The sequence below is a fragment of the Artemia sp. Qi Xiang Cuo genome, chromosome 12 (assembly GCF_049724085.1).
Source record: "Artemia sp. Qi Xiang Cuo chromosome 12, ASM4972408v1, whole genome shotgun sequence".
NCBI lineage: Eukaryota > Metazoa > Arthropoda > Branchiopoda > Anostraca > Artemiidae > Artemia > Artemia sp. Qi Xiang Cuo.
The window spans coordinates 54,370,237-54,395,433 of NC_142805.1; the positions used below are offsets into that span (position 1 = coordinate 54,370,237).

The following is a 25,197-nucleotide window of genomic DNA, read 5'->3' on the forward strand; positions in this document are numbered from 1 at the left end:
TATCAAGAGCCTCACATGCAAAAAGAACTACGCTCAAAGGGAGCGTAGTAACCTCCCTTTGAGCTACGCTCAAAGGGAGGATCAGCAGAGCAATTTATGTCAGGTCACACTTTGACCTTTTTTTTTATCTACGTTATTATGCTGATTCTCCCTTTAGAACAGCTAAGCAACTTCTTTTTTGGCAATCATTTAAGACATCGGAAAATATCAGCTACAACCTTTAGGCCTAACAGTGATGTAAATTTTTTAAGATTTTATTGTCTTAGTTGCAATTTTTACCCGCTATCATATTCTCATTCATTTTAATTACTTCTTAGGGAGATCTACTTGGCTACGCCCCTAGATATAACCATAGTATTTAATTACTTTGGGTTGTACCCAGCTGCTAAGCTGAGGTCATCCAAAGAAAAACAGAGAGAGAGAGACATTGTCCAGTACTTCTGTATTAAAAAGTGTGCTTTAATTCCAACCGTTTATGTGTTTTTGTGACTTGATTTTCGTGAGCCAATCACTTTGTTCCTTTATTTCTGAAAAGACAAGCACCAGCTTTTTAAATTTGATTAGTTTTAAAACTATGTTAAGCAAGAAGCTTGGATCAAATAAATTTATTCTCGAACGACAAATGTACACAATTCAAATTTTATTGGTTCTTTTGTATGGAATTTTCTGCCAGTGAATCGCACCACCAGTTTTTTTACTCGTTGAATTTAAACAAGTAAATTCTGTTTCTCTCTGAGTCTACTATCATTACAAGCCAAAAAAACATATACCATTGCAGTTGTCTCAAAAATTAATATTTTAATAAGGAATCTCTTAATAAATACAAAATCACTAAAATAAAATGATGTGGCACTTTATTGTTTTTTCAGCTAAGAGCTCATTTTATTTTGCTTGATTACAATCTCTACCAAAATGAAATTCGGTTGAGCCATAGAAGGGGTCTTGCCTGTATAATATGCCACTTACTGTTGCTTGCCACTATATATGGTCCTGGTCTTTTTTTTCTTTGAGGACACTCTGGAAAACAAAATAAAATAATTGACAGACTATTTCTACGATAATTTTTGTAGATTAAAGAAATCCATAGCCAAGTCATCGGATAGGGCTGTATTTAGGCCGGACAACCCTCATATTTTATTTTAAAGATTTTCTTTTACTTTTTTTGTCCTCCTTCCCCCATGTATATTTCATCATTAGGAACTAAAACAAGAAAATAACTGAATTATTGGCATCATTGTGAGAGTTCTCAGAAATCCATAAGACTTTTCTTCTGTTGCTATAAATATAGGGAGAGATAGAATACAAACAGTTTAGCTCTTAATTTAAGGTCATAATTAAAAGACCAGTACATAATGTATTGACACTCTTGCTACTCCAATATTACTCTTTTGATCCTAGTAAAGAGAAATCCTTGTCCCGTTTAAGCTGGATTTAAACATTCAGAGTTAGAAGATAATTTGGAGGTTTAACATATTTTGATTTTTACGGTGATTCTAAATAAACCCCTGAGGGAGTAACTAGATCTTAATTGAATCGTACCAGTAAAATTACCATGTATGAAAAGCCGGACTCTTAAAGCAGATTTTTATCTGACTTAAGGCTGTGTCTAAAAAAACTAAATATTTAAAGTGTTCTCTTTCTAACATGGTTTTATTACTTTTTTCTTCAGAACTAACCGTATCAAGCTTTGGTCATAGAAATTCTGGGGGGAGTTTATTTGAATCAAAAATTTTAACTAAATTTCCTAGTTAGGTTAAAATAATAGTTGGTTCATAGCTAAGAGCCATTTTTGGTCATTTTGCACTGAAGAACAAGGTTTATCCACCTAAAATGTCCAAATTGATATTCGTGCCAAAAGAAATCTGATGTAATCAATTAAACGGTCGGAAATATCAAATATACCTCCACATGTTGTCTCAAAACTTCAGCAGTTTCTGCAAATTAAAACGCGTTGGCATTTTCGCTCCTAAGTATAAAACTGAAGAACAAACAGAATAAATTTTTCTGATAGGATGTATCCAAAACCTCTGCTTCCAGAGGGTGAGATTATTGTAGAATACTATGTAGTCATACCTACACCACTCCACGATACAGAAGGGAAGCAAAATTGCTCCCCCCCCCTCCCTGTAACAAAAAAAAACTCATGCTCGAATAAAGTTGAACAATACTCAAGATATATGTAACAGGGCTTTTCGTTTGATAGCCGTAAGTGGACAAGCATACGAATCTAGAACAATTTTGTACAGCCTGAATTTATTTGACTTTATGTTAGCGGCATGATCAAATTCAGTATTATTAAATGTTTGATTTTTAGTTTTGTGTTGGATTAAATTACAATTTCAGTATACAAGACTGTGATTTCCTTTCTTTTTTTTATATAAAACAGGAAAACTACCTGTCCTGATATAGGTCTTACATAATAACAAATAATGGTTCATAGTTATTTTTCTCTACCCTCCTTTTTTACCGCACTATCTCTTTATCTCCCTCTATAATTTCTATTACTTTTCCAATACAAAAAAGAATTCTTCATTGACTAAAGATGAGGTGGCGCATGCTAATTACGGACGTAGAAAAAAACTTCCATTATATAAGGTTATTTACTATCAAGAAAAAAATTTTGTTTGATCTAATTTCGCTTTAGAGACTCTGTATTATGCTCAATATTGCACCCAAGGTCTTTTTTAGGCTAGAATTTGCCCCATCTCACCTAACACTTAAATTCCCTCTTTTGAGCTTCCTAGGGTAATTTACCCCTGACATTAAAATTCAAACTTTCCTGGCAATCTGATTGATTCAATTCAGCCGGCTATCATTTGGAAACAGCTAATCACAAATTTTACGAATAATCATTAACTTAAAAAAGATAGAACATTTTTCTACCACGTTTAAAATCATAAATTTACAATATCGAAATAGAAAATAATTTTCAGGCGGGACAAGTTAGTTCTAGGCTTTGGCCCTTTTCTATAGTCATGCATCTTACCTATAAATAAACATTTTAATTGTGCAAGAATAAGAACTTACTACAAATCTTGCACTTCTTTTCATCACTATTATCACCACAACCATTTCTACCGGAGCAGAGAATGGAATGTGACCGACATCTGCCATTATCACATCGAAAAGGACAGTAGCCAACCTGGTGGAATTCTAGCTGACACGCGAATATATCTTCATCAGACTTGTCGGGACATGATGCTATCGCGTTGCAAAAACCATATTCCGGAACACAGGTCCCATTTTTGCACGGAAATGTGTTTGATGGACACCCTTCAATGATAAAAAATCTTGAAAATAAAACAAGCCGACCTTGCGATCAGGAAGCAAATGACTAAGAAAATAATTACAATTTATCACAACTATGGTAAATATTTTTTCAAACGATCCAAAATCATTGAGATCGCAACATGATGATCCTAAATCAAAATATGCTTCGGAAAATTTTCATAGAAACTGAAAATAAAACAAAATAAAGTGCATATTTATAAATGTTTTTAATTTTTACCAAGCTGGTATTTAAGGATTCTTAACGTTCCTTTTTACAGTTCCTGAGCATATATTCTAAATTTGAAGTCAAAATAAAAATGCAGTAGTTAGACATTCTACAAATGGTGGTTTATTTCCATCAAAGTTGGCATTGAATTATTCATAGCTTCAAAAATTACAAATCAAAAATTAATATTGTAATATAGAAGTAGAAAATTAAAACATATTATGCAAGCATTTCACAAATGATAACTTGATTTCCACTTAAGTGGGTATTTTTGGATATCAAATTCCATGATAGATTTGGGAGTTTGAATACAGTGATAAATCTCTTCCTCAACTATTATTAACTTATTATTAATTTGTATTGAGCATTATATTTATGAAGCTTATTAACCAGGGTTACCACTATTAATGCATGCAAATACCGTGTGAATTTTTTTTTAAAACTACAAACCTGAGTTTTCTATAAAAATAAAAAATAGAAGAGTGAATTTTAAAACACAAATTGATCAAAATATAGTTTTACATGGGGTATCAAAATTAATACTACCATAATTTAATCTGAACGAACAACTGAAACCTACTTGATTTACGTTTGGCTTATGTCTCCTGTCGGGCACTGCTCGGAGTAGAGCGTGATTCCATTCGCTTTGGTCCATGGCGAGTGCATGTGCTTCGTCAAAGTTGATGTTCACCAGCACCAAAAAATTGGACAGGCTGACAGAATAGTCATTCTTTGGTCAACTGCGAGGTAATTTCCAACCAGCTATGGAAGGATGTAAATCGTGGACAGTCTTTTTAAGCAGGTGTGGCTCCATACTAAGCAGGTCTCTAAACTGATTTGACCGTCGTTTAGCTATTTGGGTAGAAAACTAAAACTATTTGGTGAGCTGGAGTAACAATTCGTTGACAGCTAAGTCGAACAATCACAAATCCACAATCTTAATTAGGTTCTTTGGCAGAAAATGTCTGTGGTCTTGAGAATTACGGCTGATAATTGCCATGCTTACCCTTCATATAGTATTAAAGATCCAACGAGGGCATTGTCCACAGTCTTGTTAATGGGCAGGTATAACCTGCCCTTCAGTTTATCGGAATTCCAACTTTTGTTACTTCATCTTGCAGAATTTGGAGTGCTTCCAACCGTTACTCCATGGAATCCACTAAAATGGCCAAGTCATCAACAAAGTCGAAGTCTGAGACGGCATAATTCCCAAAATTGAGCCTGAATATGAAACGAGAAATATCTTTTGTCATAATATGTTCTACAATGACGTCTAAGAGTTCGTGAGCCACTGCACATCTCTAGGTCACTCCTGTCGCTATCTGGAAGAACGGTTCCTGACGGTTGTTTATTTTTATGCAGCTTTCTGTCACATAGTACAGAGCTTTAAATAGTCTAAACTGTTTCTCTGGGAGGCCAGTTGTCTCAAGAATTTAGTATAGAGCTTGTCAGTTGACTGGGTCAAATGTTGCATGAAAGTCTACAAAGGCAATAAAAGCAACTTATCGGGACTCTGGCCTTTTCTACTATTTATAAAATCGTTAAATCTGCTCATTGGTCCGACAAAACACCAGCTTGCTCTGGTCACCAAATTTTATGAATAATATTCCGACATAAATCTAGTCGGATCATTGAAAAAAGTTCTTCGATGAAAGACAAAAGGATCATTTCCAAGAAGTTTGTGCAGTCACTTCTAGAGCCTTCTCTTCCATAAGGGATTATGACGCTCTTTCTCTTGTCTTTGGCAAAATTCACAGTTTGCAAAATTGTGGATAAAGGGGCGTGCAAGAACAGAAGTACTGTGAGCCCAGCATACTTTAGTATCTCTGGGATTGAATTCCAGATGCCAGCTGCTTTATTATTTTGATCATTTGTTCTGTATTCCTTATTTCTGAAGGCTGAAAAGCTTGTCTCGAGGAGTGTCTACTTCTACTCCTACAGGTATATGAAAGCTAAATTAACTGGGACTATTATTGGAAGGTGAAGACAGGCTAGTATTATTGAGGATTGAGCAGAAACGATCCTTCCACCCATCAAGACGATAAATCTCATCAGAGAACAGTCTTATTTGGTACCTGGGCTGCCTGTTCATCCGGGAGAGAAAAGGTACTCAAATTTGAATTTGATCTTCTGTGAAATACTAGATATGCTTATGAGACTGCCTATATCATTATTTTAACTGCCTAATCCACTTCTTTAGATCTTGATGAAACACATTGAGTTTGGTTCTGGTTTAGTCCTGGTATACAGACTCAATTCAGTCTGTCCTACACTCAATTGATCTTTTGATAAGGAGCCATAGTTGTGACCTCAATTCTATAAGCGCACCGAGGGCATTGATGTGATTAGATATATTAACATTATACTTCAAACAAGTATCTGGCTGCTTTAGTTTTCAACATCTGCAATAAAGGGTTTTTTATGCTGGGCATGTAGGTGAAGCTGGACAACAGTAAACAGAAGTCTGTGGTCTGTATTTCTAAACTCTACCAACCTGTCGGCTCTACAGTTCTTCAGCGATGATCCTTAGCGTTTGAGATACTGATATAAGCAGTCCTCTTTTTAATGTGGCCGTCTTTATAATACCCCGTATACTAACGGACAGTTGGAAAAAGGTGTTTTCAGGGACAAGGTAATGGGATTGGCACGATTCAAATAGGTAAAGGTCATTGTCTTTGAGTAGGCTGGGGAATACAGGACCACTGGTTCCAAGACAAACTCCGGGATCGTCACGCAATATCGCATTTAATTCACCATCGAGAACAGTTGCTTCATGAGGAGAAACTGTTGCCTGGCATTTGAATGACATCGAGTAGAACTCTTTCTTGGTTATGCTGTCATAATCGGTCGGTGGGAGAATAACCCACTATGATAGTCATATTACCATGCTTTAAATGTCTAAGTCGTCTGTCTAAGTCGTGCTTTCAGTTGTCTTCCAGATACCTATGGCTTCATTCAACTTTTTTTTTGCAATGCTATTGAGCACAGCCCCAACGCCATTTCTCCTCATATTTCGTCCTGACCAGAGCTAAGAACCGTAGCAATTCTACACAATTCGTTTGAAAGCAGCGTTGTCTATAAAAACGAAGTCTAATCATTCCTGCTGGTTGTTCAGAGCCCCTTTTTGGACCACTAGATTTAGCTTGTCAGTCTTCCTGACGCCGTGAGCATGTCTGTGGACGTACAATGATCGAGATTTTAGATGTAAGTCCAGATCTGTTGCTAAGACATCACTATTCGTGGTACCCATTTTCAGGTGAAGGGCCATTAGCTCAACCGAATCTAAAGTTGGGCTTTTATTAGAGCTTGGAAAGATCTAGACAACAAGATTCCCTGGGGTAGAATGCATCCACTGAATGAGTTTGTAACCACTTTGATCTGAGTGTTTGGTTAGAGGGACCTAACCAAATATGGGTAGATATTAAAACCTAAAACAGTCAAAAACTGCCTTGAACGATAAACTAAAATAAAACTCAAAATGGTTAGAAATTATGTAAAGAAAATGGTACCCTGTCATTTTCAGTTTATTGAAAAGTCTTCATAGAAAAAAAAAATCGCGCTTAAAAATTCTCAACATACTGTTTTGTGACAATGACTAACTTTTACTCTTTTAGCGTCGAATATACTACTCATTATCATTATTCTCATTATCGTAGCCTTCCTTCAAACTTTTCAGTTTAAACGAAGGCCTCGTGCTATAAGACCCACAGGCTTTGGTCCATCATTAATAAAGACTGGAAATCCTTGCAACATTTCACTTAAATCAAATTGCAACACAACTAACTTTTTAGTAAAAGTTTTCTCGGAGGAGGGAGGGAGAGAACTCCCAAACCCACGGTGCCCCCAGTGCTATGCTGGAATAGTAATTTGATCTACTTACAAGGAAACACACAGCTGGATGGAAATACAAGGTATCAAAGCTGCTACCCTGATGGGTGGTAAACCATAGCTGAATAGTCAAAATGTGGTATCTAAACAATGACCTTTTAAGTTCGGACGTCCCTTTCAAACCCATAACAGTTTGAGTACTTTAGCGAAACTTTCAGAAATTTAACCCTTAAGGCAAATCTTTTTTTGAGCTGTACTGGCCTGGTTTCAAAACTGTTCAAAAAATAAACTCTCGTTTTGTCCTAATCATCGTTTTAAGTTTTAAAGGTATCTTTTCATTTGTTTAAATCATGTTATTCAATTTAATATATAAAATAGGGGAAGGGCTGGATTGGGGTAATGTTTGACTAACTTAATTTAATCATCATGTTTTGTTAAAACTACTTTAAGCTGTTATCAATTTCTACATCATTTAGATTTAAATGCAATATTAACATACTTTAATATTCTTTGTTTGATTTCCTAATCTTTGAGACGAGTTATCAAACTGTTTCCTTACAATTATAAGTATATCTTCATAAAAAGAAAAATAAACACATATTAGTTTCTGGAGTAAGGCAATGACTAAAGTAAATTATTAATTTTGGATATTACACTGTTCAATTGCTACATTTAATTTTACTTAAAACACGGTAGAAAAGGCAACACAATTACTTGAATTCAGATTGGAACATCCTTGTTCATCAGAACCGCTTGGACATTGTTTTTTCCCATCACACCTTCCTGCACTAGATATGCACTTAATTTCAGTGCCATTCCTGTTTGTACATTTTACTGTACCAACAGGACAGGAAGGGCCGCTACATTCTTCATCCGAACCATCTTCACAGTCTTCCTTACCATTACAAACGAACACTTGACTAATGCACCTCCCGCTGCTTCGACACTTGAATGAGAATAAAGAGCGTTATTATTACTCTAGTAGGCATATATACTAAATAAATATGCTATTCGTGGAGATATAAACAGTAAAAACTAAATATAGTTAGTATACCCTAAATAAATATAGTTATATACTACATTGCTATATCATAAATATAGTATACATTGAATAAAAAAAAACGTACTTAGTATACACTAAACGGATATGCTGCTTGTACAGGTATGAATAATATGTATTAAATATGCTTAGTATATACTAAACAAATGCAGATATACACTATATAGCTTAATAATAAATATAGCATAAAGAAAGAAAAACGAGCAAAAAAGGGGTTTTTTATAGGCCAAATGCAATTACTGAAAAAACACAACAAAGCGAATATTTCTAGAGGACAAACGCCTCTCTTCTTCAGCGCGAAACGAAATAAGGTATCCAAGGAAAGTGCCGAAGAAAAAAACAAAGAAAAACAAACGCGGAGAGTCAATGTGAAAAGAACCAAAAAACCAAACAAAAAACCAAAAACTTAAAAGATGAATAAAATTCGATAAAAGCCAAAAATTAAAAGGATTAAAACCAAATACCTAACAACCATAAAAGCGAGTTATTCGCCAATATCCACATATTTGCACAAAATCCAAAAAAATTATGAACTGCCATCGACGGATACTAGCGAACAACTAGGCATCAACATGTTCTTGAAGCTGTGCCATCCTCGGAATTCAATACTGACTTAACTACTGTAATATACTTTATTGGTTTTTTTTTCTTTAAGTCGAATAAAATTGGACTATTTTCGGAGGTGCCTTTGTATTGATTAGTGTTTATTATTGTAGACTAAGTGCGTTTTTTTCTTTTATTCTGTTTTTTCTTTGGTTGTCTTTTCTGTCTATTTGTTTGTACGATGGGTTTTAATATAAAAGATTAAATAAGAAGAAGACACCTACGACTATGGATTTTACATCCCTTAGAACAGGATTTGCACTACTCCATAGACGTAAATTCATGCTTCTTTTTTGTGTGTAAAATCCTCAGAGCTGTATTACCTGGAAAGTATTTCTAAAACAACCATTTTCCTTTGCACCACATACGTTGTCTCTTTCAAGAATGCAGTCACATATTCCTCTGTTGCAAAATGATTCAGGATCAGCAAGGCTACATTGGAAATCAGATTCACATGGATAACCGATTGTTATAGGCTCCATCTTCAGTGAGCGCAAAGCATCTTTGATTTCATCTGGAACAAGACTGTTCATATTTTATTACCGTAACTGACTATACTTACACTGGTGAGCGAAGTACAAATTGCCAACAAGTAAAGCATCAACAATGTATTGCCTATTTTGGGTAAGAGGTCTCCTCGGTTTATTTTGAAAATACCTTTGTTTGTGTTTTACGGAAAAATTGAAGAAAAAATTACTCCCCTCCCACTAGATTTGAAAAATAATCTCTTCGGTATCTTCATAAGAAAAAAAATATGTTAAACAAGTTATCTAAATCAAAATCCTTAGAGATTCGAAAAGATACTAGCCTGTAACAACATTATTTTTTATTTTGTATGATGAAGACGAAGCATTAGCAGATAATGTTTAAGAACAAATTAGTGTTGATCTCTATTACAAAAAAAATCCTTTCATTTGAAATTCTCCGTTTCTGTAGTACAAACCGACGTTACAATAAAAGAAAGCACATATTGTTCTTAAATCTTTACTTTCTTATCAAAAAGTGTGACTTAGGCGTTAGAACAAAGACATTGAGTCTTTGTGATTGACTATAAACTTATGCCAATCTCTAATACCACGTAACACTTGCAACGTTCCCTGGAAAATTGCCCTAAAACTTGCTCGAATCAAACAGTTCGTGGTAACGAGCTTTAAGTAAGGAGCGACTGGGCCCAATAGTAACAGAAACTATGAAAAATCAGAATCTTGATGACAATAGATAGATCAAAAGAATTGGTTTTTTATATTCCAAATATATAAAATTCAATAATTTTAATGTTAGCTATTGCCTGATTTTCGGAGAAGGGGAAAAACCCCAAAAAGTCATGGGATCTTCATGAACATCACACTATCAGATTTCATATATCAGCCGTTTCTTTTTCAACCCTCTCCTCTTACGCTAGTTTGACTTTTTGTCATAAATCTTTACGAAAGACTGCTCAAACACAGGCCGTTGAATTTGAATGAGAAGCATTTTAAAGAACTTTAAAACTTTAACATAAAGAGCAAGGGTTGAGGAAGGGGAAGCCCCCGCCATATACGGAATGATTTCTGTATATTTTCAGTTTTAATGTTGCTTTTTACTGTCAGCCGAAAAAAAGTTCTTTTAAGTTTAATCATAATCCATAAGACGATGCTACCTCAGTGGAAGTGCTAAAGGTAGTTCTGTTTCTGAATTCAGCTGATTGATGCGAAACATATTGTGGTGCGGATTTGATTTATATTTTATTTATTCATCTAATTCTTTTTCAATTGTAGCAATGTTCTAAATCTTAAGCAATGTTCTAAAGGCTAAATCTTAAATTTTGAACTTTTGATGACCGGCCGCATAAACATGTTATGAACCATCCTGATGGATATACTGACGCCCCGGTCTTATACAGAGAAGGTCAAACAATCCTTAGACATTCTCTTTAGTGGCAATGTTTGAAATGAAAAAAGAAAAGTAGTCCCAAAAACAGAAGAATCGTAAGATATATCACACTTCATGGAAGAGAGACCATCGTCCACCCTTTTTGTCCCCAAAATAAAGACAAAAGATTGAACGCCAAAAAATCCAAATTCAGCAATTTGGAAATGCTTGAAGTTTAATTTTTACTGCCCAAAGACGGAGACGAGAAGTCATCCCAAAAACAGAAACAATCGTAAGATATATAAGACTTCATGAAAGAGAGACAATCGTCCACCCCTCTTCTCCCCCACATAAAGACAAGAGATAAAATACAAGAAAATCTAAATTTAACTATTTAGGAATGCCAAAAGTTCAATTTTTACTGCTGTTGTTAGTTCTGTATTCATTGGCTAAGCAGATGAGGGTGTACTGTGCGTTTCCTCAACTTTGTTGAGGATCAAAATATGCAACAAAGTCAAAATGTCATAATGCTCTTGAAAAATAGTCTGGGCAAAAAGTAGCGTTTACTCTCCCTCTCTGTTTAGAAATAGAGGAAGCTTGTTTACGCAGCCCCTGGCAGAAAATTGGGGTTCCCTTAGCCACTGCTATATTTTATTTAAAAAAGAAAGCAGAACATCCTCAGTTCGAGTTATGATTACATAACTGGTGCAATAAACTTGTTTTTAAATGTAAACACGTATGAAACGAATCACTTTTTTATGATAAGTAATTCCAAAATGTAAAACAAATATTTTATTTGTATCCACGTCCAATATACTCAGGTGCAGCCAAGAAATTGGTTGCACCAAGAATTGGTGCAACTAATTCTAATAATTCACTATTTTCACTATCTAATAATAGTGAATTATTAGAATAATTCACTATTATTCTAACTGTCCTAGCAGGTTGGGTCTTTTAAAACTGCTCAGGTTTACAATTTACACCTATTTTATAACTAAAAAATACTGAATAATAGTTAACGCAACATTGTTCATTCAGTAAAGAGCGAACCTTTCAAACTTTTTTTTTCTCAGCCTTATCATGTGGAAAGGATCGTAGCAGAAATTTACCAGAAAGCTCATTCGTTTGGGAATTTTCTAGAGGTAGTTTTTTAGGTAGAAACCGGCCATGGGGCAACATTACTCCGTTTCAACATTGCTAGTAGTTTCAAAGAACCCTGCAGCCCCACAAAGAATTATATCAAACAGTTCGTGGTAACGAACTGTAAGTAAGGAGCGACCCGACTCAATAATAAGAAAAACAGAAAAAACGGAATTTTGAAACCAATAGATATATCGAAGGAATCAGATTTTATGTTTTTATTTCAAATATATAAGTTTCATTAAGTTTAGTCCTACCCATCAAAGGTTACCCGCCTGAGAAAATTTGCCTGATTTTCGAAAAAAGGGAGAACACCCCCTAAAAGATATACAACCTTAAGGAATATCACACCATCAGATTCAGCGTATCAGAGAACCCTACTGTAGAGGTTTCAAGCTCCTATTTGCAAAAATGTGGAATTTTGTATTTTTTGCCAGAAGAAAGATCACGGATGCGTGTTTATTTTTTTATTTTTTTTTCCAGGGGTGATCGTATCAACCCAGTGGTCCTAGAATATTGCGATAGGGCTCATTCGAAGTGAAATTTAAAAGTTCTAGTGTCCTTCTTAATTGACCACAAAATGGAGGTCAACTAGGCCTCCTCCCACGCTCATTTTTTTCGCAAAGTCACCCAATCAAAATTTTTAGATAACCATTTTGTTCAGCATGGTCGAAAATATAATAACTACGTCTTTTAGGATGACTTAATTCCTTACAGTCCCCGGGGGAAGGGCTGAAAGTTATGAGCTTTACCCAATGTTTATATTGGTTATTGGGAAGTATACAGACGTTTTCAGGAGGGATTTTTTCTGGTAGTAGGAGGGAGTGGGCTGGGGGTTACGTGGGAGGATTTTTCCACGGAGGAAGTTTTCATGGGGGAAGGGATTTTGCTATGAAGGGGGAGCCAGATTTCCCAGGATTACTTAAAAAACGATCAGAAATAAAATATAAAAAAAACAAGTCTTTCAACTCAAAGTAAGGAACAACATCAAAACTTAAAACGAACAGTAATTATTACGTATATGATCTGGGTTCGCCCCCTAGTCAATACCTCACTCTTTACGCCAAAGATTTTTTATTACTTTCATAAGAGCTATTTATTCTAATTAGTAGCCTTTGTGATTAAGGGGTCATTTTTATAGAATTGGAACAAAATTCGAACTTTAGCGTAAAGAGCGAGGTATTGAATAAAGGGCGAACCCTCCAATATACGTATTACAAATATATGAATACAGAATTTCGTTACGTAAGTTAATTCGTAAGTTATGTATATTTATTATTAATAAAAACGTTCGTAAATAAAATTAAACAACTTTCGAGGAAGCCATTTAACCAAATAAAAGTAAAATTAGTATACAAATTTAGTTTTAATTATTCATGTACAGTGATTCAAAATAAAAACCTGCATTAATTTAAAAACGTTCAAAAATTAAATAAAAAAACAAGTTTTTTTAACTGAAAGTAAGGATCGACATTAAATTTAAAACGAACATAAATTAATCTGTATATGAAAGGGGCTGTCCCCTCCTCACTGCCTCACTCTTTACGCTAAAGTTAGACTCTTTCTCACAACTCTAATTTGTAAAACAATAAAAAACTTTAGCGTAAAGAGCAAGGCGTTAAGGAGGGGACATCCCCTTTCATATGCGGAATAATTTCTGTTCGTTTTAAGTTTTAATGTCACTTCTTGCTTTCAGTTAAAAAAAAACTTGTTTTTTTTATTTAATCAAAAGGTAAAGATGAGCATTTTAATGAAAAGGATTGAATGGTGCTCCGAGTCTTTATGCACAGTCCTAGAGACGAGAGATTGTGATTAATAGTGGTTGATTACAAATCGAAGGAAAATTTTGCAATAAAAGGAATCTAAAATTATTACGCGGCTGCTCCTATATAAAGTACTCATGACACATAATTTTTTTTGTTTTTAGCATACCGCGTTTTTTAACATTGATCAAGACAATCACTGTTTCTAATAAGAAATATCAGTCAGCATTATCAGTAATTAACATATACAAAAACTAAATCAGTTAAACAACGGGCAAAAAAAAGGTTCAATCCAAAACAACCGAAACTGACTATGAATGAATCAATAGGAAGTGGAACAAATACAAATTACAATGAGCAACGAAATCACATTTAAAATTGATTCACATTATCAAAAATAATAGTGGCGATTTTCAGCCCTTAACACCATCTGACATGCTAAATTATGATTTGGGCTCTGCTGAAAAAGAAATTCTTCTTTACTGTAACATTAAAAAATAAAATGCTGCTCAAGCTTCGAGCAGCTTTATCTCTTAATTTTACGGGCTACCAATTTTCCTTTCTAACGACAAACTCGATAACTATGAGGTATTTTAGCTATTTCAGCTCAAATACCCCTTATTCTACTCCAAAATCCCTGGTCCGTTCTCATAAACATTTTTATTCCCCATTTTAAGCTTTGAGTTCAATAACTGAAAAATTCCAAAGCCAGAGGAGTGTTTTTAGTTAATTCCCAGCCTTTTTTTTAGTGGTGCAATAGTGATTGCAAAATGAATCAAATATATGAACTAATTCTTGGCAAAAGGTAAGCTGACTAAGCTATCAAAAAACGATGTAATATTGAATTTACCGTGGTAATTATATGAAAAGTGGAAGAAACCGTAACATTGACAAGACTTGGGGCACTCGCAAATTCACGGATACTTTATGTGCATCCAAAATAATGAATAAATCCTGTCAGTACTCTTGGAGCAGCTTAAGTATTTTATTTGTTACAGTCGCTTTTTTTTACTTCTTGGGGTATCCAAAAGAGGTACGTAGGGGCAGACTCAAAATTTGCTCGGATTACCCAGAGTATTAAAAACATGTTAAAAGGCAAGTCTTATGAAGTTTGGGATTAACATAATAATGTTGGCAAATTACCATTTTAAACCTTTGTAGTCTCAGATATACAAATCCTACTATTCACCACACATTGCAATGCCAAGCCAACTAAAACTGATGTTGCTGCAGAAACTGACCCTATTATCGTCAGAGATTCTCTTATAACTGCCTTCCCTGACGTTTCTACTTCTTCCAATTATATTTTCGTCACCTCTAATCATTTGGCCCCGGCTGGATTACCTACTTTTTCAATATCCTTTGACATCGGTGATCGAAAGCTTATGGCTTAAGTCTTGGATTTTAAATCTTAACTGCAATCTTAGTCCGTATTAATAATCTACCTTAACATTAGTAGGCTACTATGCATAATAAAAATGAAATAATAAAATAATTTTGGTGAAGTTTCGGTATTTAGGTGATCATGCTACTTACTATTCTTAATTTTTGAACCGCATGCATGACTGTGTTTTGTACGAACATAATTTTAGTTCCTAAAACCATTGTTTTAGTACGTTTTACGTCTCAGAAGACATTTTCTAAAAGATTATATGCAATAAGCAGTGCAAATGTATGTGTCTCCATAGCCAAATTAAAAAGAAACTCCACTCAGAACTGTCAGAGGTTACTCTCAGCCCCATTTTGTCAATAAATAGAACAATTTTGTCGTTTAAGGATATTCCGGTAATAACAACTACTATTATGTGAGACCAGTACAATCAAAACTTTTTGCTTAGGCTGGGACTGCCAAAATTCGGAACTCTCTTTGAAGCAAGTGCCTGGCAACACTGTCATGTATTTTATGTCATTTAACAATTTAATTTACGTAGATAGTTAGTTTTTGCTTAAGTAAGAGATAAAATTTAATAAGACAATATTTACCAGCGTTTTCACTTCACTTATTTCATTTTCTCTGCTAAAATACCTACTTTTACAGCCATAGCCTATTAATTAACAGATTAAACAAAGACGATAGATGGAAGATAATATTAGTATTTTAGAATATGAAGTGAGGTCTTATAAAATAAAATTATTTTTACCAACCACTGAAGTTTTTACTGACTCATGTAAAATGAAAAAGCAATAAAAAAAGTAGCCTCATAAGTTCATAATTCATGATTATCGTGTGTCCTTGGTTAGAATTAAATAAAAAAACAAGTTTTTTAAACTGAAAGTAAGGAGCGACATTAAAACTTAAAACGAACAGAAATTATTCCGTATATGAAAGGGACTGTCCCCTCCTCAACGCCTCGCTCTTTACGCTAAAGTTTGACTTTCTCACAACTCTATTTTTAAATAAATAAAAAGCTTTAGCTTAAAGCGCGAGGCGTTGTGGAGGCGACATCCCCTTTCGAATACGGAGTAAGGTTTTCATTTTTTAAAAAAAAATAATAGTTGTTAGAAAGTAAAACTTTAGCGTAAACAGCGAAGTGTTGAGGAGGGGATATCCCCTTTCATATACGGAATGATTTCTGTTCGTTTTAAGTTTTAATGTCGCTCCTTACTTTCAGTTTAAAAAACTTGTTTTTTTTAATTTAATTTCTGGTCGTTTTTTAGTTAATGCAACTTTTATTTTGGCTCACCGTCATTGAATAAGTAAACAAAATTTGCATAAAAATTTAACTTTTCTTTTGCTAAATGGCTGTCTCTAAATTTGGTTCTGACGTAATTTACAAATTAATTTACGTAGCGAACTTCTATATTCGTATATTTTTCTTCTGGCAAAAAATACGAAGCTGCAGATTTTTGCAGATATGAGCTTAAAACCTATGTAATAGGGTTTTCTGATACTCTGAATCTGACGGTGTAATTTTCATTAAAATTCTTTCACTTGTAGGGGATGTTTCCCCCCTCTTTAAAAAATAAGCTAAATTTTCTCAGGCTCGTAGCCTTTGATGAGTAATACTAAACTTAATAAAATCTATATATTTAGAATCAGCATTATAAGCCCATTCTTTTGATACATTTATTGACATCAAAATTCCGTTTTTAAAAGTTTCGATTACTATTGAGCCGTATCGCTTGTTTTTTTTACTGTTTTGTTTATTACGCATATGTTATTAAGTATATGAGGGGGTTCTCCCCTTAGTCAATACCACGCTCTTCACGTTAAAAGCTAAAAAAAAATTTAATTCACAAACCTCTTTTGAAAACACTAAGAAAAACTGTAGCGTAAAGAGCGAGGTTTTGAATTGGGGGAGAACCCCCTCATATACGTAATAATTTCTGTTCGTTTTAAGTGCTAATGTTGCTTCTTGCTTTCAGTTGAAAAAACTTTTTTTTATTTTTTTATTTAATTTCTGATCGATTTTTAAATAATGCTTGGAAATCCGGTGCCCCCTTCCTAGAAATGTCCCTTACCCCAAAGAAACATCCTCCACGGAAAGATTCTCCTGAGTAACCCCCTCCTCCAGCCCTCCCCCACCAGAAAAATTGTCTTCCTTAAAATGTATGTATACTTCCCAATAACCAATACATTATGTAAGCAATGGGCAAAGTTCATAACTTTCATCCCATTCCCTGGGAACTGTGGGGGATTAAGTCATCCTAAAAGACATATTTATTAGATTTTCGACTATGCTGATCAAAATGACTATCTCAAAATTTTAATTGTTTGACTTTGAGAAAAAAATAAGCGTGGGAGGGGGCCTAGTTGCCCTCGTTTTTTAAACAAAAAAAACTTTAGCGTAAAGAGCGAGGCGTTGAGGAGGGGACAGCCCCTTTCATATACGGAATAATTTCTGTTCGTTTTAAGTTTTAATGTCGCTCCTTACTTTCAGTTTAAAAAACTTATTTTTTTATTTAATTTCTGGTCGTTGTTTAGTTAATGCAGCTTTTATTTTGACTCACCGTCATTGAATAAGCAAACAAATTTTGCATAAAAATTTTACTGTCCTTTTGCTAAATGGCTGTCTCTAAATTTGGTTCTGAAGTAATTTACAAATTAACTTACGTAACGAACTTCTATATTCGTATATTTTGCTTCTGGCCAAAAATACGAAGTTTCAGATTTTTGCAGATATGAGCTTGAAACCTATGTAATAGGGTTTTTCTGATACGCTGAATCTTACGGTGTGATTTTCATTAAAATTCTTTCACTTGTAGGGGATCTTTCCCCCTCTTTAAAAAATAAGGTAAATTTTCTCAGGCTCGTAGCCTTTGATGAGTAATACTAAACTTAATAAAATTTATATATTTAGAATCAGCATTATAAGCTCATTCTTTTGATATATTTATTGACATCAAAATTCCGTTTTTAAAAGTTTCGATTATTATTGAGCCGTATCACTTATTTTTTTACTGTTTTGTTTATTACATATATGTTATGACGTATATGACAGGGTTCTCCCCTTAGTCAATACCACGTTCTTCACTTTAAAATTTAAAAAAAAAAATTATTCATAAACCACTTTTGAAAGCACTAAAAAAAAACTTTAGCGTAAAGTGCGTAGTATTTAATTGGGGGAGAACCCCTTCATATACTTAATAGTTTCTGTTCGTTTTAAGTTTTAGTGGTGCTCCTTACTTTAATTTGAAAAAACTTGTTTTTTTAATTTAATTTCTGATTGATTTTTAAATAATGCTGGGAAATCAGGCTCCCCCTTCATAAAAATGTCCCTTACCCCAAAGAAACATCCTCCACGAAAAGATTCTCCTAAGAAACCCCTTCCTCCAGCCCCCCCCACCAGAAAAAATCCTTCCTGAAAATGTCTGTATACTCCCCAATAACCAATACAATATGTAAACAATGGGCAAAGTTCATAACTTGGAGCCCTTTCCCTGGGAACTGTGGGGGATTAAGTCATCCTAAAAGACATATTTATTAGATTTTCGACTATGCTGAACAAAATGGATATCTCAAAATTTTAATTTGGTGACTTTGAGAAAAAATGAGCGTGGGAGGGGGCCTAGTTGCCCTCTTTTTTAAACAAAAAAAATTTAAGCGTAAAGAGCGAGGCGCTGAGGAGGGGACAGCCCCTTTCATATACGGAATAATTTCTGTTCGTTTTATAAAAACAGCAATCATGAAAAATATATACGCCATCATGTGTATTTGGATACTACATGATACTACATGGGTATGGCACAACTATTAAACTATTAGCTTTAATGTGGACATGGACTTTGCCAAATTCTGGCGTGTAAGTGCCTTTTGACGTAGAAGGCAAGAAAACTGAAAAATATTTGCAAAAACAAGGAATTACAACTATGCAAAACACAAAAAGCAACAAGATCCTAATGTTTTAAAGAGGAAACAACTGAACAAATATTCATATATTTTTAATACGTATATTAGGGGGTTCACCCCCTACTCAATACCTTGCTCTTTAAGCTAAAGTTCAAATTTTGTTCCAATTCTTTAAAAATGACCCCTTAATCACAAAGGCCGAATAATTAAAACAAAATTTGCAGATTAATTTTACTTTTATTTGGTTAAATGGCTTTCTCAAAACTTGTTTAATTTTATTTACGAACGTTTTTATTAGTAATAAATATACGTAACTTACGAATTAACTTACGTAACGAACATCTATATTTATATATTTTCAATACGTACATTAGGGGACTCGCCCCTTAGTCAATACATTGCTATGTAAGGTTAAGTTCAAAATTCTTTCCAATTGTTGAAAAATGACCCTCAATCACAAAAGCCGTTAGTCATAATAAAAAGATCATATGAGAGTATTAAAAACTATTTGGCTTAAAGAGCGAGGTATTGACTAGGGGGTTAACCCAATCATACACGTAATATTTTCTGTTCGTTTTAAGTTTTGATGTCACTCCTTATTTTCACTTCGAAAACTTGTTTTTTTTATAATTAATTTCTGATCTTTTTTAAATACTGCTGGGAAATCTGGCGCCCCTTTCATAGCAATGTACCATCTCCCAGGACAACTTCGTTCATGAAAAGATCCTCCCATATAACCCCCGGCCCATCCCCCCCCCCCACTACCAGAAAACATTCCCCCTGAAAACGTCTGTATACTTCCCAATAACCAATACTATATGTTAACATTGGATAAAGTTCATAAATTCCAGCCCTCCTCTCAGGGATTTTGAGTGAGTAAGTCATGCTAACAGACATATGTATAGTATTATCGACCACACTGAACAAAATGGCTATGTCAAAATTTTGATTGGGTGACATTGAAAAAAAAATGAGCATTGGAGGAGTCCTAGTTGCCCTCCATTTTTTTGTCACTTAAAAAGAGCACTAGAACTTTTAATTTCCGTTCAAATGAGCCCTCCCACGATATTGTAGGACCACTGGGTCATTAAAATCACCCCTGGGAAAAAAAAAAACCAAAAAAAAAAAAAAAAAAAAAAATAAAAACCCATCCGTGATCTTTCTTCTGGCAAAAATTGGGAAATTCCACATTTTTGTAGATAGGAGCTTGAAAGCTCTACAGTAGGGATCTCTGATATGCTGCATATGATAGTGAGATTTTCATTAAAGTTCCATAGCTTTTAAGGGGCCTTTCCCCCTTTTTGCGAAAATCAACCACATTTTGTCAGGCACTTAACTTTTGATGGGTAATATTAAACTTGATGAAATCAGAATTAAAATCTGATTCTTTTGATGTATCTATTGGTATCAAAATTCCGTTTTTTAGAGTTTCGGTTACCATTGAGCCGGGTCGCTCCTTACTTACAGTTCGTTACCACGAACTGTTTGATAGTGATAAAGTAAACACTGCTAATTAAAACAAAATATGGGTGATAAAAACGAGTTAAATTTCGCATCTGTTGCGCTATCTGTTCCAAGTACTAAAAGATACACGCTGTATACTTAGGCTGATTTTTCTTTTTTAGAAATTTTTGTTGGCTTTTATTTTTTTTTTATTAATTGTGCGAAAGAATGACTTTTAAAATTTGATAAATAATTTGTCATGGAATCTAAAAGACGGTGATCTTATTTCATTCTTTTTTGGATGAAGAATAAATTGACGTATAGAAAAACAAACCCATCTGTTTGGAGTTTTTAAAATTGATGACTTGACAATCCTTTTTATGTACATAAACCAGGGCGAAGAAACTCTTAAGTTAGTGAAAAACCATTTGAGTTTGAGTTTTGTTGACGTTACAGCTGATTGACGGGGTAAGAGTGAAGGTTTACTCTGTATACGATTTTTATTTCATGCTCCGAAAAAGTTAAATAATATTTTTTCTTTGTTCCAGGTATACACAATGTCTTTTAAAGATGTGAAAAAAAAGTTGCAAAATTTCTAAATTCAAAAAAAATGGGAGGGAGGAGGTTTTAGAGTTGATGAAGAGATACGATGAATCAACCAATGAAAGTCGGTGAAAAACAATGGATAAATATATTGTTTTGGCTATGATCTAGCCTCATTAGGGGAGGGGCACAATTTTCATGGTAGTGACCATTATATTCACAGAGTCTTGATTGAGGACTTGGATGGTGCTATTATTCTTTTGTTATTATAGTGTTTACTTCATAAGAGCCCGTAGACAAGAATTTTGTCTATTTATTTTGTGCTAATCTATTAAACTTCAGACTGTGAGGGGTTGCCATTATTTCCCCACAAAAAACAGGAAAATTTCAATGGAACTCTTATAAATAATTCTTAAAATACTAACAATAATCCTTATACCTTGTATATTGGTTGCCAAATCTAATTCAGCTCTTGCTGAATCTGACAATTAAATAGAACTGAGGATTAAATTTTTGATTAAGAATATTAGATTCTGAAATAAATCGGCTTATATATATATATATATATATATATATATATATATATATATATATATATATATATATATATATATATATATATATATATATATATATATATATATATATATATATAGAAACAGATTGCTCTTATACATCTCAATTCTACATTATACAGCTGCATCGTATAGGAAATATTTATTCTCACTGAATAAGATATAATTTAAATAGTAACGCGCAATATCTTACATTAGTAATACAAGCCATGACTGTCACTTTGATTGTGACAAAATAATGACAACCCCTTATAGTCTGAATTCTAATAGATTAGCACAAAATAAATAGAAAATTCTTGTCTATGGGCTATGGGCTCTTTGAAGGAAACACTATGACAACAAAAGACTGGTATCACCATCCAAGTCCCCAATCAAGACTCTTTGCGGATTGTGACTACCATGTCACTACCATGAAAATTGTGCCCCTCCCATAAGAGGGCCATATTATAGCCGTAAACAATAGATTTATCCATTGTTTTTATTGGTTGATTCGTCGTGCCTCTTCGTCAAATGGGGATTTTGTTCTTAATGCAATCTATAGCACCACTTCATTGTGAAGTAATAAGAACTGCGCAATGAGTATGTTATTTTAAAATACGGAAGAAAATTGAAGGAAACGTGAAAATTTGATTAATAGAATCTTTCTGAATATTAAAAAGTAAAGATCTCATTATCGTAGTGTCTTCATGCAGTTTTGTATATGATCTGGGGCTATAACATTGACCGTGGAATCGAAAGGTGCAACTCTTCGGTTATTTTTACGTCTTGTTCAGGAGAGCCCTTAGACAAGAAAGTTACCATAAATAGAACAAAATTCTTACTATTCATGCACTTGTTCTTATATAAGATTTGCGAATTGACGCATTTGCAAGCTCCATTTTTACATCTGCCACTGCTAAATTTGCAATCTTGGTCACTTTCACACTCAATGACTAATCTACCTCCACGTCCGTTTCTTCCAGCTTCTAGAGGACCATGATTGACCCCAATTGAAACATTCAATAGCTAAAATTATAATCAATAACAGGAAGAAGCGTAAGTCTGGGATGGAGGGGGAGTCGGCCACCCCCATGTTTCGAATAATACCTTTATTCGGGTATTTCCATTGAAATATACCTTTTTGGCATTTTCACCGACAAAATTGAAAAAAAAACTGTCCTCTCCCCTCTTAAATTTTGAAAAAATATTTTCCTTTCCCACCTATATTTCTGTGAATTGATGCCATTGTAAAAGGGGTAAATTTTTGGACAGGTTAGAATCTGAAAGGAAGGTACGCTGATGTGTTAGCCGAAACTGTTTTGCTTTTTACAATGAGTTGTTGTATGTGGTAGTAATAATAACATGACTATGCGTGCATAAGAACCTTAAAAATTGACTAGTTCCATTCGAACGTACTAATTTTCAGGAAGCTTCTATTCGAACGTTGCAATTGTGAAATAAGTACTTTAAGAATAAAATTTGAAGGTTCTTAGCGTTTATGCTATTATCTTATTAGCGATCCTATTAGGTGGCGACACATGATTTTGTGTAAATCACAGACAATGCAAGAGCGCTGCCTAAGCAAAGAATGATGTTTGTACAATGTATTATTTATTTGTTGTTTTCTTTCAACCATTGCACTTCGTATAGAAAGAAATGTTGTTGAAACTTCATAAGGGGCCCATTCAATAGGAAATTGAAAGTTCTAGTACCCTTTTTAATAGTCAAAATTTATTGAAGAGCAACCATCCCCCCGCGCCCATCATTTCTCCGCGCCCAAATTTTGAGATAGCCATTTTTTTCAGCATATTTGAAAGCTCCAGTAGTTATGTCTTTGGTGATGACAACCCCCATGACCCTCAGGGCAATGGCTATAAGTTATACTAGTTGCCAGTCAATAATATATATGGTTTGGATGGAAGCGGTAGTCGTATAAACTCTGGATGGGGCTCATTTAATTGGAAATGAGAAGTCCTAGCGCCCCTTTTAAGACTCAAAAGCGATCAGACGGCAACTAGTCCCTACTCTGTTATCTATTTCCCATATGTATCCAATGGAAATTTTGAGATAGCGATTTTGTTTCAAAATAGCCTTAAGATCATATATCAAGACCTTTAGGGTAGAAACAAACCCCCAGAGCCTCGAGGCAAGAGTTGTGAGTTATGCCATGGGGACACATAATATTATTTATGGAAGGGGTGGTTGTATATACTTTAGAAAAGGCTTATTTGATTGGAAATTGAAAGTTTCACTTTTCTTTTAAGAGTCAAAAGTGATGGAGGGCAACTAACTACCTCCCCCCCGCGATCCGCTCTTTTCCCTAAACACAACTGAATGAAATTGTGAAATAGCCATTTTGTTCAAAATACTCAAAGGAACATATAACAATGCCTTAAGGGTTGGCACAAACCCCCCTCCTCCCGAGCCTTTGGGCAAGGGTTGTGAGTTATGCCCTTAGGGAATATAGTGTTTAATTTGGGCTTAAAGTTTTTTTTAATTGGGTTTCATCTGGTTTTACTTGGGGCTTATTTGATTGGAAATTAGAATTTTTAGGTCCCTTTTTAAGAGCCAACAGTGGTTCGAGGGCAACCATCCCCCTCCCCACCCATGCTCATCACTTCCCAAAACAAACATCCAATCGGAATTTTGGGACATATGTTTTCTCCAGCATTGTGGAAAGGTCCAATAATTATGTTTTTTGGGATATCACCCCCCCCCCTCACAGCCTTCAGGGTAAGGGCTGCAATTTAGGTAATTCGTTCATTGTTAACGTATAATATATGCTATTAAGAAAGGTATACCTGTTATACCTTTACTTTCCCAAAATATGAAGGACACCCAGGTGAGCCCTTCATGGAATGTTGAGGGGAGCGTTGAACTAAATCAAACCACGTTATGTGTATATGGGTTGTCAAAAGGACTTAACTCAAGAATGACCGAGTATATTAATTTGTAATTTTCAGGAAATGATAAGGGCGATGATCAATTGATAAAAAGTGGTATAAATGAACACTACTACTACTACTACTGCTACCAGTGCTTCTACTGCTACCAGAACTAATACTATTACTACCACTAATGTCAATAAAACTACTTCTTCTGTAGTGAGTACTACCAAGGCTGAGGATATTGAAATGAACATTTGAGGAAACATTAAGGGGAAAGTGAACTAATTGAAAATATACTGTGTCCTTACAGATTGCTGATACGGGCGTATCAGCAATATTTTTGGAACGGCTTACCGTATTAAGAGGAAACTTCTGGGGTGTCATGAGTGGGATATTCAACAATTAAGACTACGCACATAAAGATGAAAATTTGACAGAATGTTGAGGGGAAACTTGAACTAAATCGAAAAATACCATGTCCATGCATATTGTCAAAAGGACGTACCTCTAGAATGAACTTGGGCATTAATTTTTGAAATTTCACAGAATAATTAAAGGAAAAGACCGATTGACAAAAAGGTTATATGTACATGCTGCTACTAACACTAGTACCGCTGCTACTTTTACTAATACTTCTACTGCTACTACTGCTTCTTATCTACTCCAACTACTACTTCAAGTGCAAAAATTTTTAAGGCTTAGAGTATTAAGATGAAAAGGGTGCCAAAAGGGGGTTAA

At 34.4% G+C, this 25,197-nt stretch overlaps 1 protein-coding gene across 3 annotated transcripts in view; it reads right to left on the reverse strand.

Moving 5' to 3' along the window:
• Positions 1 to 378: 378 nt before the first annotated feature.
• LOC148946284 (uncharacterized) overlaps positions 379 to 25,197 on the reverse strand; it is a 91,347-nt gene continuing 66,528 nt past the window's right edge. For all 3 annotated transcript variants that reach the window (XM_089097922.1, XM_089097924.1, XM_089097923.1), the window contains exons 3-7: positions 22,414 to 22,597; positions 9,311 to 9,501; positions 8,039 to 8,270; positions 3,028 to 3,273; positions 379 to 1,017 (exon numbers count right to left, since the gene is read on the reverse strand). In XM_089097922.1, the coding sequence (XP_088954048.1) occupies positions 905 to 1,017; positions 3,028 to 3,273; positions 8,039 to 8,270; positions 9,311 to 9,501; positions 22,414 to 22,597 (966 nt within the window). In that variant the 3' untranslated portion in view covers positions 379 to 904. The remainder of the gene's footprint in view (positions 1,018 to 3,027; positions 3,274 to 8,038; positions 8,271 to 9,310; positions 9,502 to 22,413; positions 22,598 to 25,197) is intronic.